Source organism: Chiloscyllium plagiosum, chromosome 14 (assembly GCF_004010195.1).
Source record: "Chiloscyllium plagiosum isolate BGI_BamShark_2017 chromosome 14, ASM401019v2, whole genome shotgun sequence".
NCBI classification, from domain to species: domain Eukaryota; kingdom Metazoa; phylum Chordata; class Chondrichthyes; order Orectolobiformes; family Hemiscylliidae; genus Chiloscyllium; species Chiloscyllium plagiosum.
This window is the reverse complement of record NC_057723.1, coordinates 75,365,354-75,378,208: the sequence shown is the minus strand read 5'-3', so window position 1 is coordinate 75,378,208 and position 12,855 is coordinate 75,365,354. Positions and strand designations below refer to the sequence as shown.

The 12,855-nt window shown below is 42.4% G+C and overlaps 1 protein-coding gene across 2 annotated transcripts in view; it reads left to right on the top strand.

Moving 5' to 3' along the window:
* Positions 1 to 12,855, top strand: part of LOC122556810 (slit homolog 3 protein-like) — a 654,707-nt gene that overhangs the window by 605,435 nt on the left and 36,417 nt on the right. For both annotated transcript variants that reach the window (XM_043704014.1, XM_043704015.1), the window contains 3 exons: positions 599 to 738; positions 6,787 to 6,880; positions 9,451 to 9,588. In XM_043704014.1, the coding sequence (XP_043559949.1) occupies positions 599 to 738; positions 6,787 to 6,880; positions 9,451 to 9,588 (372 nt within the window). The remainder of the gene's footprint in view (positions 1 to 598; positions 739 to 6,786; positions 6,881 to 9,450; positions 9,589 to 12,855) is intronic.

Here is a 12,855-nt window from a genome sequence, read left to right as displayed (position 1 = left end):
TAGGGTGCGAGGGGAAAGATTTCAAAGGGTCCTGAAGGGCGACTTTTTCACACAGAGGGTGGTGCGTGTATGGAATGAGCTGCCAGAGGAACTGCTGGAGGCTGGTACAATTACAACATTTAAAAGGCATCTGGATGGGTATGTGAATAGGAAGAGTTTAGAGGGATGTGGGCCAAATGTTGGAAAATGGGACTAGATTAATTTAGGATATCTGGTCAGCATGGATGAATTGGTTCGAAGGGTCTGGATGTGTGTACAACTACAAGGTTTAAAAGATATTTGGATAAGTACACGAATTAGAAACGTTTGGAGGGATATGGGTCAGGATCAGGGAATTGGAACTAGTTTCATTTGGGATTACGTTCGGCAAGACCTGGTTGGACTGAAGGGTCTGTTTCCATGCTGTATGACTCTATGACTCAGATGATATGAGGATAGCGAAGGAAATGGCATTGGAGTAATCAATGGGCTATGGTCTAGAATGGGCTACTCCTGTTCTATGTTCACCATCCCATTTCTTATTGCTACACAGCACATATTTAATAAAGCCTTATTTTTCCATGTATCTTTAAGTTATTTTTGCTCGTTTTTGTTCCAGGTGCCTTTGTCCTGCAGGTTTTGAAGGGCAGCTGTGCGAGATAAATCCTGACGACTGCGAGGATAATGACTGTGAAAATAACGCCACTTGTGTCGATGGAATCAATAACTACGCCTGCCTTTGCCCGCCTAACTACACAGGTATGGATGGTATGCATCACAGGAACAGGATTTCCTTACTACCGTACTAAAATCTTGAGGACTTTTTCAGGGCCTATCCATAGCCACACAAAATAGAAGCCACAGTATAGAGTAATCTCAGCAACCCTGAGTTTGGGAAGGGGAGGAGCACTCACATTGCCAGTACTGGGTTCCAATCGAGCATCTCTTGTTTGAAAGTGTGTGTGAAAGCTTAGGACCCTGGAGCAGTCTTGCAAAGAAGTCACAGAGCTGCTCCTCACTGGGTGCAAATGGCAGAGCATGGGCAGAAATCAGAAGAGGAGGGAAAACTGTACAGAATTACACAGAACTTGGCAAAGTCTAGTCTTGGGAATGTTAGAAACGTTTGCAAAGAAGCCTATGGAGTAGACTGACTGCTGTGGGGTGGTTGATTTGTGGAATAGTTTTTTCAATAATGCAAGATTGGAAACTAGTACATCTCTGATTAAAGTATATTGTAGGATTTAGCCTTAATAGTGCAATAAACAGCGTTATAAAGAAGCCCCATGCTTGCACTCAGTTGTTGACTTCGCCCTCTCTTCAATCAGTCTGTCTCAAACCCAAACTTATGGATGTGAGCTTAGCAGCACCATAAGAAAGTGCATGTGTGTGGCCATCAATTAGGAGCAGTATTCATTCTATTTGTCTTGAAATAAGCTCAGAACTTGACCTTACATGGGAAGCAGCATTTAGGAAAGGTTCTAGCAAAGGGATGATGTCCTGGTTCGTCAGCCTAACAGGCTCTCAAGTCGTTATTCATGAGGGCAATGGGTGTCTTGCCCACCACTTGACAAACTGCAGTGGGAGCCCAACACCACTTTTTTCTGGGTGACTCAACGCTACTGCAATCCATTCAGGCACTTGTGAGGACAGCATCCGTACTCCCACTCGATGAAGGCCCCAGTACGGGAAATATCCCTCCCTCAAGAGCTACCAAACTTTCTAATATACCCCTCAACTGATCCTGCTACCTTGTAGAAAAAACCTTCACGACAATTAAGAAGAATCTGTAATAAAATACACATTCAAAGAAAACACAGGGTGTTTCCATTTGGCTCATTAGTGTTCAGAGCGTTCTGTGATTTCTAAGCTTTCACAATGTGCCCCACATGTGCATATCCTTTTCATCCTTGAGAGATGGCATGTGGTTCCCAGGCAAGGATTACCTCCCATCTAAACCACAAAGGATGGTGTGTATCAGGAGGATTAAAATCGGAGATCAAAAGATTGGGGTTTACCTTCTTATAACCAGATCAGAGGCAACCCAAAATCCACAGGAAATCTTCTCACTTCAACCTGAGAACACACACAAAAAAGTCACTCCCCTGGGTAAGCTGATGTAGATTCCATGATAAACAGCCCAAAGCTTGCAAATATTACCTCTTTTCATGGTGACATGGATATTAAAAGCATTTCTTTGCAATCCTGCCTATGTAACCTCGCCTTGATCTTTCAGAGATGCCTTCAATTCCAATGGTCCTCTACTGTTCTAGCGCACAAATAAGGCTGCCCACTAATTTCTCTTGCTGAATTTTGTTCCTAATTCAGACTACTATATGCCACATATGCACATAACTCAATGGAAGTTCTTAAAGTGTGATGCTGGGAGTTAGGGTAATTTGAGACCTCAGGAAGTGGTCAGCCTTGCTTCTTTTTGATGCATGCCAGAGCCAAGTGAAAGTACTGTGCTTATGAACCATAAGCATCAGTGGAAACATTGGTGGTGATGGTGGAAGAGCTGGAACCTCGATGGACAATGGCTGCTTGCAGGCTGAGGGTCCTTGAAGAAGAACACACATGAAGAAGGCAATAGCTCATGTATTTTCCCTCAGTTGAATTGCTCATTGTTTTGAAAATCAGAAACTCCCAAGTATAACAGAAGTTGGAAGTATAATACCGTAAAGCCTGCAGAAATGAGCAAAGAGCCTACCTTTTAGGCTGATCACTTGAAGTGAGTAGTGGATCCAACAGTGTACATTTGCTATAAGTTTTGCCCATTTCTGATGTAGACTTAGAGCATTAAGAGTCTGTGTATGCATAGCATGAATATCATGTCTTTTAGGACTTCTCAAATCACTTCACATGCATGAATTACTTTTACAAGTGCAATCACTGTTGACGTGCAGGCAAGCAGCAGTTGATGAGCTCATTAGAAAGTGTTCCATGGAATAATTGAGATAAAGGAGCGGTTAATCAGTTTTTAGGAAGTGTTGACTGTGGGAGGAAAGCCACTTTTCTTCAAATTAAGTCACCAAATCATTAATGGGCAAATGGAGCCTTGGATTAACACCTCACCTGACAGAGAGCCAAGTAGAAATTGGACTTGGACAGTTACAAAGAACAGCATTGTGGAGCTGATTGCCATAGATTGTGTGGCACACCTGAATGTTGGAAGTCAACTAAATTGAATGTCGAGTGGGCATTTACTGGGTAGTTGATGAAGTGCTACCTCTTTTGTGCTAAAGCCAAGAGGAATGTTGGATCTGGGGCTCAGACAGCCCTCACTGAGTTCTCTACTAGACTGCGGAAAACAGATTTGAGTGCTGGATTAGTACATGAAGCCATGGCTTTCTGACTAAGAGTGCCAACACTTGAGCCAAGCTAACTTTTCATTGAGCCAATTTGTGTGAGATGTGTGGTGGTGTCCAGAATGCACTTATAGAGGTAGATGTGACTATTGTAGAGGTAGACTGAGAAGATTTGCAAGGGATGGGTGATTGCTGTTTCTGTTGTTTTGTGTGAGGCAATCAAATTTTTCAAAAGTTATTCAGCAATTTCTAAAATGTTAGAAAATAGAATGTCTGCAAAATGGTGGAGGCTATTTGGCCCATCATGCCTGCACCAACTCCTCAAACAAGTATCATTATCTAATGGTGAGCGCCTGCATGTTCCCCATACCCTTCAACTCTATTTCTACCTGAATAATTGGCTAATGCCCTTTTGAATGCCTCAATTGAATCTGCCTCCGTCACATCTCTTGGAAATGTATTCCATCCGCGAGCTGCTCACTGTGTGAAACAATTTATTCCCACATCACTCTTGCTTCTTTTGCACATTACTTTAATTCCACTATTCCTTCTTGTTCATGTTCCTTTTATGAGGAGAACAGCATCTCCCTATCTACTCTATCCAGCTCACTCATGAGGTTAAAAACCGCAATCCAATAGAGTCATAGCACCACACAGCACCGAAACAGACCCTTCAGCCCAACTTGTCCATGCTGACCAAATTTCCCAAATGAAATTAGCCCCATTTGTTTGCTTTTGGCCCATGTTCCTCTAAACATTTCCGACTCATCTGCCTGTCCAATGTATTTTAAATGTTGTAACTGTCCTTGCATCTACCACTTCCTCTGGCAGTTCATTCCACGTACAAACCACTGTCTCTGTGAAAAAGTTGCCCCTTAGGTCCCTTTTAAATGTTTCTCCTCTCATCTTAAAAATATGCCACCTAGTTTTGAACTCACCCACTTTAGGGAAAAGACCTTTGTTATTCATCTTATCCCTCATGATTTTATGAAATTCTATAAGGTCATCTCTCAGCCTCCTAACTCTCATCTTAAAAATGTGCCACCTAGTTTTGAACTCGCCCACTTTAGGGAAAAGACCTTTGTTATTCATCTTATCCCTCATGATTTTATGAAATTCTATAAGGTCATCTCTCAGCCTCCTAAGCTCCAGTTGAAAATATGCCAGCCTATCCTTACAACTCAAACCCACCAGTCTCAGCAACATCCTGGTAAATCTCTTCTGAACCCTCTCCAATTTAATAGTATCCTTCCTATGGCAGGGTTATCAGAATTGTACATAGTATTCCAAAGGTGGCCTCACCAATGTCCTGTACAACTGCAATATGATGTCCCAACTCCTATACTCAATGGTCTGAGCAATGGAGGCAAGCGTGTCAAATGCCTTCTTAACCACCCTTCTACATGGTGATGCAAGTTTCAAAGAATTATGCATCTGAATCCCTAGGTCTCTCTGCTCGACAACACTTCCCAGGCCCCACCATTATCTGTATAAGTCCTGACCTTGTTTGTTTTACCAAATTGCATACTTCGTATTTATCCAAATTAAACTCCATCTGCCACTCCACAGCCCATTGGCCCAATTGATCAAGATCCCTTTGTAATTTTTGATAACCTTCTTCATTGTTGACTTCATGACCAATCCTAGTGTCATCCACAAACTTACTTAGATGCTTCCTATGTTCTCATCCAAACTATTTATATAAATGACAAACAAAAGTGGACCCAGGACTGATCTTTATGGAAGATCTCTGGTCACAGGCCTTCAGTCCAAAAAACAATCCTACATCACCACCTTCTGTCTCCTACCATCAAGTCAATTTTGTACCCAATTGGTAAGCTCTCCCTGAATCCCATGTGATCCAACTTTACTAATTAGTCTACCATGTGGAATCTTGTGAAGGGCTTCACTGAAGTCCATGTAGGCAACATCTATTGCTCTGCCTTCATCAATCTTTTTCGTTGCTTCTTCAAAAATTCTATCAGGGTTATGAGACAGTTTCCCACGCACAATCCCTAATTGCTGACTATCCCTAATCTCTGCCTCTCCAAATGCATCTCCTCTCAGCCGCCTTCCCTCTGAGGCAAACAGTACCAGTTTCTTTCTGAAATTTCTCAGAACTGAAATTTCTCGTCTCAGGAACCATGTTAATCCCTTCTGAACTCTCTCCAATACTTTCACACCTTCCCTAATGCGGTGGCAACCAGACTGTATATCATCCTCTAGCTGAGATCTAACGAGTGTCTTGTACAAGTTCAACATCACCTCCTTGGCTCTTCTACTCAATGCCCCTATTGATTAAGTCAAAAACATCATCTGCTTTATTAACTGCTCTCACCACTTGTCCTGTGCCTTCAATGATCTGTGCACACATACATCTCGGTTCTCTGCTCCTGCTCCTATCCTCTCCTATCAAAGTGCATCACTTCACATTTCTTTGCATCAAACACTCTTGTGTTTTTTTTAAAATGAGACATATGCCCACTGTTTTGTTTTGTCGTGAACTAACTCAGTATCCAATTAAGTTACTTGGTTTCACAATGAATCTGATCAGTTTAAAAAAAAGAAATATCAAATCATGATCTCACCTTCTAGTAACTCTTTTCTATGATTAAATTCAAACAGAAAAGTGGTGTGTAAGTGGGAGAGAGGCCAAAGGGTTTCTTAGCTGCTAACTGGTGAGCTTGTACAATTGGTAGAAATTATTTCGTACTTAAGTGGTGCTGCAGGACCTTACTTTCGTCATTAAAAACATCCAGAGGCTAAGTACCAGCCCCAAATCTGTGATGATTTATTGACAATTATTGTGGTAATGCAGCAATTCAAATTACAATTTTTTAACAGTTACTCCATAGAAAGAATCTTATCTGGATGCATCACAGCCTGGTCTTCCCAAAACCGCAAGACACTGGGGAGGGTTGTAAAAAAAGCCCAGTCCATTATGCAAACCAACTTCCCATCCATTGACTTCATCTATCCTTCCCATTGCCTTGGGAAAGCAGCTAACATAATCAAAGACCCCTCCTACCCCGGTTATACTCTCTTCCACCCTCTTCCGTCAGGCAGAAGATATAGGTTTGAATACACTTATGAACAGATTCAAGAACGGCTTCTTCCCTGCTGTTATCAAACTTTTGAATGGACCTCTTTCATGTAAATGTTGATCTTTCACTGCACCAGCTCTACCATTCTATCCTGCACTCTGTAGTGTTAAATGATCTGCCTGTAAAGCACATAAGACAACACTTGTCACTGTACCTCAGTAATCCTGACAATGATAACTCACATCAAATCAATTCCTTGAAGCTCACAGGGGAAGTCAGCAACAGCAGAATGGTGCAAATTGTCCAGGAACTTTTGGTGATTCCCCAACTCACAGAATGTTCTGCTGTCACCAGAAATTTATGTATTAATAACAGCTTGCATATTTAAAATTTACTGTATTTTTCCAAACAATTCCTGCTTTTAACACCTAAGTGATATGCTCCTTCTCTCTCCATAGGAGAACTATGTGAAGAGGTGATAAACTACTGTGTTCCAAGCCATAATCCTTGCCAGCATGGCTCCAAATGTATCTCAAAGGACAGGAAGTACAGGTGAGTACAGGGATTTATCATTCAGTCATCATATGACTTCAGTCTATCAATTTTATAAACTTTAACAAAAAGTTAAATGTCTTCACTATTTTGTTTGATATCTCCTAACTTTCCAACCTGTGAAAAAAGAACTTGGACTTACATAACTCTTTTGGTAAGATATGCCAATGTGCTTCTCTATCAGTGAAATGCTTTTGAAGTGTGAGCAAACAGAGCAGTCAAATTGATCAACTACAAGATGCACAAGAAAGAGATTGTGGCTTTAAGAGGTGTGTTTTGTCCTGGTTTCTTTTAGACAGAGATTGGAGGACAGGTGATGAGCAATCTATAAGAAGATAAACAATTTGTGAGGCCTTGGATTTTTTTTTTAAGTTGAAATAATAGAAGCAGCCTGAGTGCGTGTGGTCAAGCTCTTAAAGATCCAGGATTTTTCGTTAGGTTTCGGTAGTTGTTATTGGAGTCTCAGCAGGATTGGAAGGCAGTGAATCTCTCCTGGCTGCTACACTTTCTCTCTCTGAGTTGTCTGTTGATGTCCTTTCCTCCTGGATTGGAGAACTGCATGTGGGGAAAATCTGTTTTCTGAATTTGCCTTTATGCTAAGGGTGTGTTTAATGATGTTACTACATTGGAATAGTCAATTAGTAATAGTTAGTGTACCTATTATTCTGTTAAGCTTTCCAATAGAGTTAAGTTATTCCAATTCCTTATTTCTTTTGTTGTATTTTAACCATAGTGTTTGGATAAATTGTGTTTTACTTCATGATGAGTAGTTTGACTAATCGAATTGCATCTGGAATTTTGCATTTACCTTAGAAATAAGAAAAGGCGATCTTCTTAATATATTTTGAGGCTGTCTGGTCCATAACAAAATGAAGTCTCAAGAATCTGTTTTCACACTGGACATGATTGAGGGATAAATGTTGGCCAGAGCACCATAAAAACCTCTGGCTCTTTGGAATGCCATGGGAACAGGCAGACCTCAACTTAATCTTGCCTCTAAAAGAGGTACCAAATATCTCACTCAGTGCACAATTGTCAAGGATGACTTTCACTCTGACCTCCCCTCTCTCTCCCTAAGAACACATTTTTAAAAAACTTTGCATGTTGCTATGACTGAGATCAGGAAGTTACACAGGTATCAAGTTCCATCGCTCCATCTTTCTGAATCTCCAGAATGTTGTCAGTCGGGTTGAAATTGAACCTGTAAGGTGATTAAAACATAGACAGTCACATCCGTGGTCAGCTGTGTACTCCATAGATATTGAATGTCAGTTGTGTGGTACAATAGGAAACTCAAGCATTTTCATCTATGTGGGATCTCCTGCAGAATTTTCCAATTTCTCTCCAATATTTTACAATGAAGGGTGCAAACCCACTGCCCCGCCATCCAATCTCTTAATCTTGCATGTCCTCCCTAAGATTATGGATTTTCCCAATTGCGGTGTAAGCTAGAGAATAGTCATTTGTTGAGAAGAACATTCAAGGAGTTGAAGCAGATTTCCCATCAAGGTTTTGTCCCTCCTCTACCAGATGGTTCCTCTGGGATTGATTGAGAATAGGAAGTCAGAATTGCAACTGGACAGGTTAAAACCCCAGTGGTGCTGTATTCTGGCCCTCCAACATTTGTCCTTTCCGCAGGTCTCCCTTACATAGCTCAGTCAATGCTGCCTTATTTTGAGTCACTTACAGCCATGGACAGAGTAGTTTAGGATTGTGTTCCCTTGGGTGAAGATTTGTAGCTCGGGTGCTCGTTGTTGTGGTTCTGTTCGCCGAGCTGGAAATTTTTGTTGCAAACGTTTCGTCCCCTGTCTAGGTGACATCCTCAGTGCTTGGGAGCCTCCTGTGAAGCGCTTCTGTGGTGTTTCCTCCGGCATTTATAGTGGCCTGTCCCTGCCGCTTCCGGTTGTCAGTTTCAGCTGTCCACTTTAGTGGCCGGTATATTGGGTCCAGGTCGATGTGTTTGTTGATGGAGTTTGTGGATGTTTGTGAATGTAGTGTACAAAATCCCATGCAAGGACTGCACAAACACTATATAGGACAAACAGGAAGACAGCTAACGATCCGCATCCACGAACATCAACTAGCCGCGAAACACCACGACCAGCTATCCTTAGTAGCCACACACGCAGACGACAAGCAACATGAATTCGACTGGGACAAGAAGCGCTTCACAGGAGGCTCCCAAGCACTGAGGATGTCACCTAGACTGGGGACGAAACGTTTGCAACAAACATTTCCAGCTCGGCGAACAGAACCACAACATTGTGTTCCCTTCCAATCCCCCTTTCTCACTCCATTGGGAGCAACTTTCTGGGCTGTAGTTACATGGATGTTACCAACCTTCGAGTACCACATCCAACAGGTCATTCTTCTTTTATGTACTTGGACAGGGAGTAACAGAAGGTCATTTGCTACTGAACTGACCTGGATCCTCTTTGTCTTCGGTGTTTATACAGAGATTTTCCATATGGGGACCACTTCATTACAATGCAGTATGGTTTTGTGATGATTGCAGTGTGCTGTGGAGTTTTCCTTCAGTGAAATTTTCCAATCTTTGCCACTTCCAACAGATGTGAGTGTTTGCCTGGATACACTGGTGAAAACTGCCAAACTGATTATGACGACTGTGTGGAAAATAAGTGTCGGCACGGTGCACGATGTGTTGATGCTGTTAATGGTTACACATGTGTCTGCCCCACTGGCTTCAGGTAAGTGATGAGGTTTTCTATTGAGGGAAAAACTGAACTTCAGGCCGTTTCAGATTTGTATTAAATTCTGTTTTCATAGAATCCCTAGAGTGAGGGAACAAGCCATTCAGCCCATCAAGTCTCCAGAGAGCATCCTATCCAATTCCTGGCACCCTGCATTTCCCAAAGCTAACCCACATGGCCTGTACACTTCAGCCTGGCCAATCCACCTAACCTGCACGTATTTTGGACCGTGGGAGGAAAGCAGAGCACCCAAAGGAAACCCACGCAGATACAGAGAGAACGTGTAAACTCTACACAGACAGTCACCTGAGACTGGAATTGAAACCAGGTCCTTGGTGCTGTGAGGCAGCAGTGCTCACCACTGAGCCACCATGCCAACCTGTTAGGTTGGTTTCTTTTTCTGATGTCCTCATTCCTACCAAGATCTAGATCAACTGGTGCCTGTTCTACTGGAACTTGCTTTTGGGAATTGTTGGATAAATGATACCAGTCCGATCTCTGTCCCTTGCAATCCTAACTACAGCAGTCAATCTTTCATTCGTCTGTTATTGGACAAGTGTGAGTGTGGGTGTTTTGTATTGTTTCCCAGAAATTGCTTCTTACAGGACCTCTGTAAGAAGATCATTTTTAAGGGCTTTGGCAAGAGTTAGAGAGGGTGTCAAAACCAGACTGAACAAAGATGCTTTAATTGGTTGATTTTGATCAATATAAATTTGGAGTTGTATGCGGGATCTCCCAGCGCTCTCTCTTTCAATGCTTCCAGCTAAGTGTTTACCTGATTTGGCAATGCTTATGTTTCTCCCAGTACATAAACCAAGAGTGGATATTTAGGTAATAGAGAATAATCCGACAGGACCGTTCTTTTATTTTTTTCTTTGTTTCAATTGAAGTCTTCTGTAGCCAAATGTTTGTCACTTATTCTTTTTTTCTGCAAATGAATTTTGTGCGTTTCTCTGGAAGGCGGGAACTTGTTCTGATCCCAAATATAGATTGACCTCACTACCAGCTCCCCCTTTACCCCCATCCCAACAAACCCATTCCCATTTGCTAGGGCTGACTGGAACGTAAGAAATCTAAGAAATAGCAATAGGAGTAGGCCACCTGACCCATTGAGCCATTTAATAAGATCATGGCTGATCTTTTTGTGGACTCAAGTCCACTTACCCGCCCGCTCACCATAACCCTTAATTCCTTTACTGCTCAAAAGTCTATCTTTGCCTTAAAAACATTCAGTGAGGACGCCTCAACTGCTTCACTGGGCAGGGAATTCCACAGATTCACAGCCCTTTGGGTGAAAAAGTTCCGAGGAGAAAGTGAGGTCTGCAGATGCTGGAGATCAAAGTTGAAACTTTATTGCTGGAACAGCACAGCAGGTCAGGCAGCATCCAGGGAACAGGAGATTCGACGTTTCGGGCACAGGCCCTTCCTCAGGAATGAGCAGAGAGTGTTCAGCAGGCACTGAAATCTTTGTAGAGAGAGGCAGAGAGCTTCTTCAAGGAAGGCATCCTTGTAAGAGGATTCGCAGTAGGTTGAAATCTTCGAGGAGAAAGTGAGGTCTGCAGATGCTGGAGATCAAAGTTGAAACTTTATTGCTGGAACAGCACAGCAGGTCAGGCAGCATCCAGGGAACAGGAGATTCAACGTTTCGGGCACAGGCCCTTCCTCAGGAATGAGCAGAGAGTGTTCAGCAGGCACTGAAAAAGTTCCTGCTCAATTCAGGCCTAAATCTGCTCCCCCTTTATTTTGAGGCTATGCCCCCTAGTTCTAGTTTCACCCACCAGTGGAAACAACCTCCCTGCTTCGATCTTATCCATTCCTTTCACAATTTTAGATGTAGCTATAAGATCCCCCCTCATTCTTCTAAATTCCAATGAGTACAGTCCCAGTCTACTCAATTTCCCCTCACAAGCCAACGCTCTCAATTCCAGAATCAACCGAGTGAACCTCCTCTGCATCCTCTCGAGTGCCAGTACATCCTTTCTCAAGTAAGGAGATTGAAACATACAGAGTACTCCAGCTATGGCCTGCCCAGCACCCTATACAGCTGCAGCATAATCTCCCTGTTTTTAAGCTTCATCCCTCTAGGAATGAAGGACAGTATTCCATTTGCCTTCTTCATTATCTGCTATATTTGCAAATCAGTCCAGATTTTATAGACTGTGTGCAGCAACTCAACATGAGTCAATGGATCAAGAGCTGGATCACTGTCCACCACCAATCTGTGCTGCTGGGCAGTACGACACCTCATGCATTCACTGATCTTCAATAACACTCATGTGTGATCCACATGATAAGGGAGCTTGCACCCCTGATGAAATCTTAGAAGTAACAGAGATGTTTCCAGCCTGCAGTGAAATACCAAATAGCAGGCTGTTATTTATCGGTCTAAGTAGTCTTACCTTGAGTAGAAGTAAGCAGTCATAAGGAAAGCATCAAAGTTGGTAATACGGGATATTCACAAGCACTGAGATTTCTGATCTACTTTAAATTTAATTGAGGTACTGACATAATGCCCTGTTTGAGTTTATGATGAGGAACCAAACTGCCAGGCTACGTGGTCACAGTCTGAGCCCACAGACAGGATTACCAGATGGTCTCCGCACAATGATCTGTCACAACTGAGAAGAACACATTGATTAAACAAACTGAGCACTTGAAAGATAGCGAGCACATGGCAAGTGACGGAAATATTATAACTTCACGCAAAAACATTACTCAACTTCATAAATACAGGGACACCACTTGTCAGGCCCAAACTTGTAGCAGCCAGAACTACCTCCTGCACATCGGAAACAGTAGCCGTACCAGCAACAAAAACAGAAATTGCTGGAAAAGCTCAGTAGGTCTGGTAGCATCTTTAGAGTGGGATACGGAAGACTCCATTTATTGATCGAGTTTGTGATGCACTCTCCAATTTGCTCCTTTTGATTGTCATCACATTTTTACTTCAACTCAGTCAAGAGCCACATGATACCAGGTTATAGTCCAACAGATTATTTAAAATCACAAGCTTTCAGAGCGCTGCTCCTTCATCAGATGAAGTGGAGAGAGGCGCACAGGCACAGAATAAATAGATGGAGAGATAATGGAAAGACAATTCCAGGTAATTAAGAGTGTCAGCAGATAAATACAAATGGTGTGAGTGGAATATCGACAGGCTGAATAATAAATCTCTGCGGGTGATCAAGAGTGTCAAACAGTGTGAGTAAAGTGTCACCAGCTGAATAATAAGTGAAGAGATGACCTATGAATTGATTAATTAAT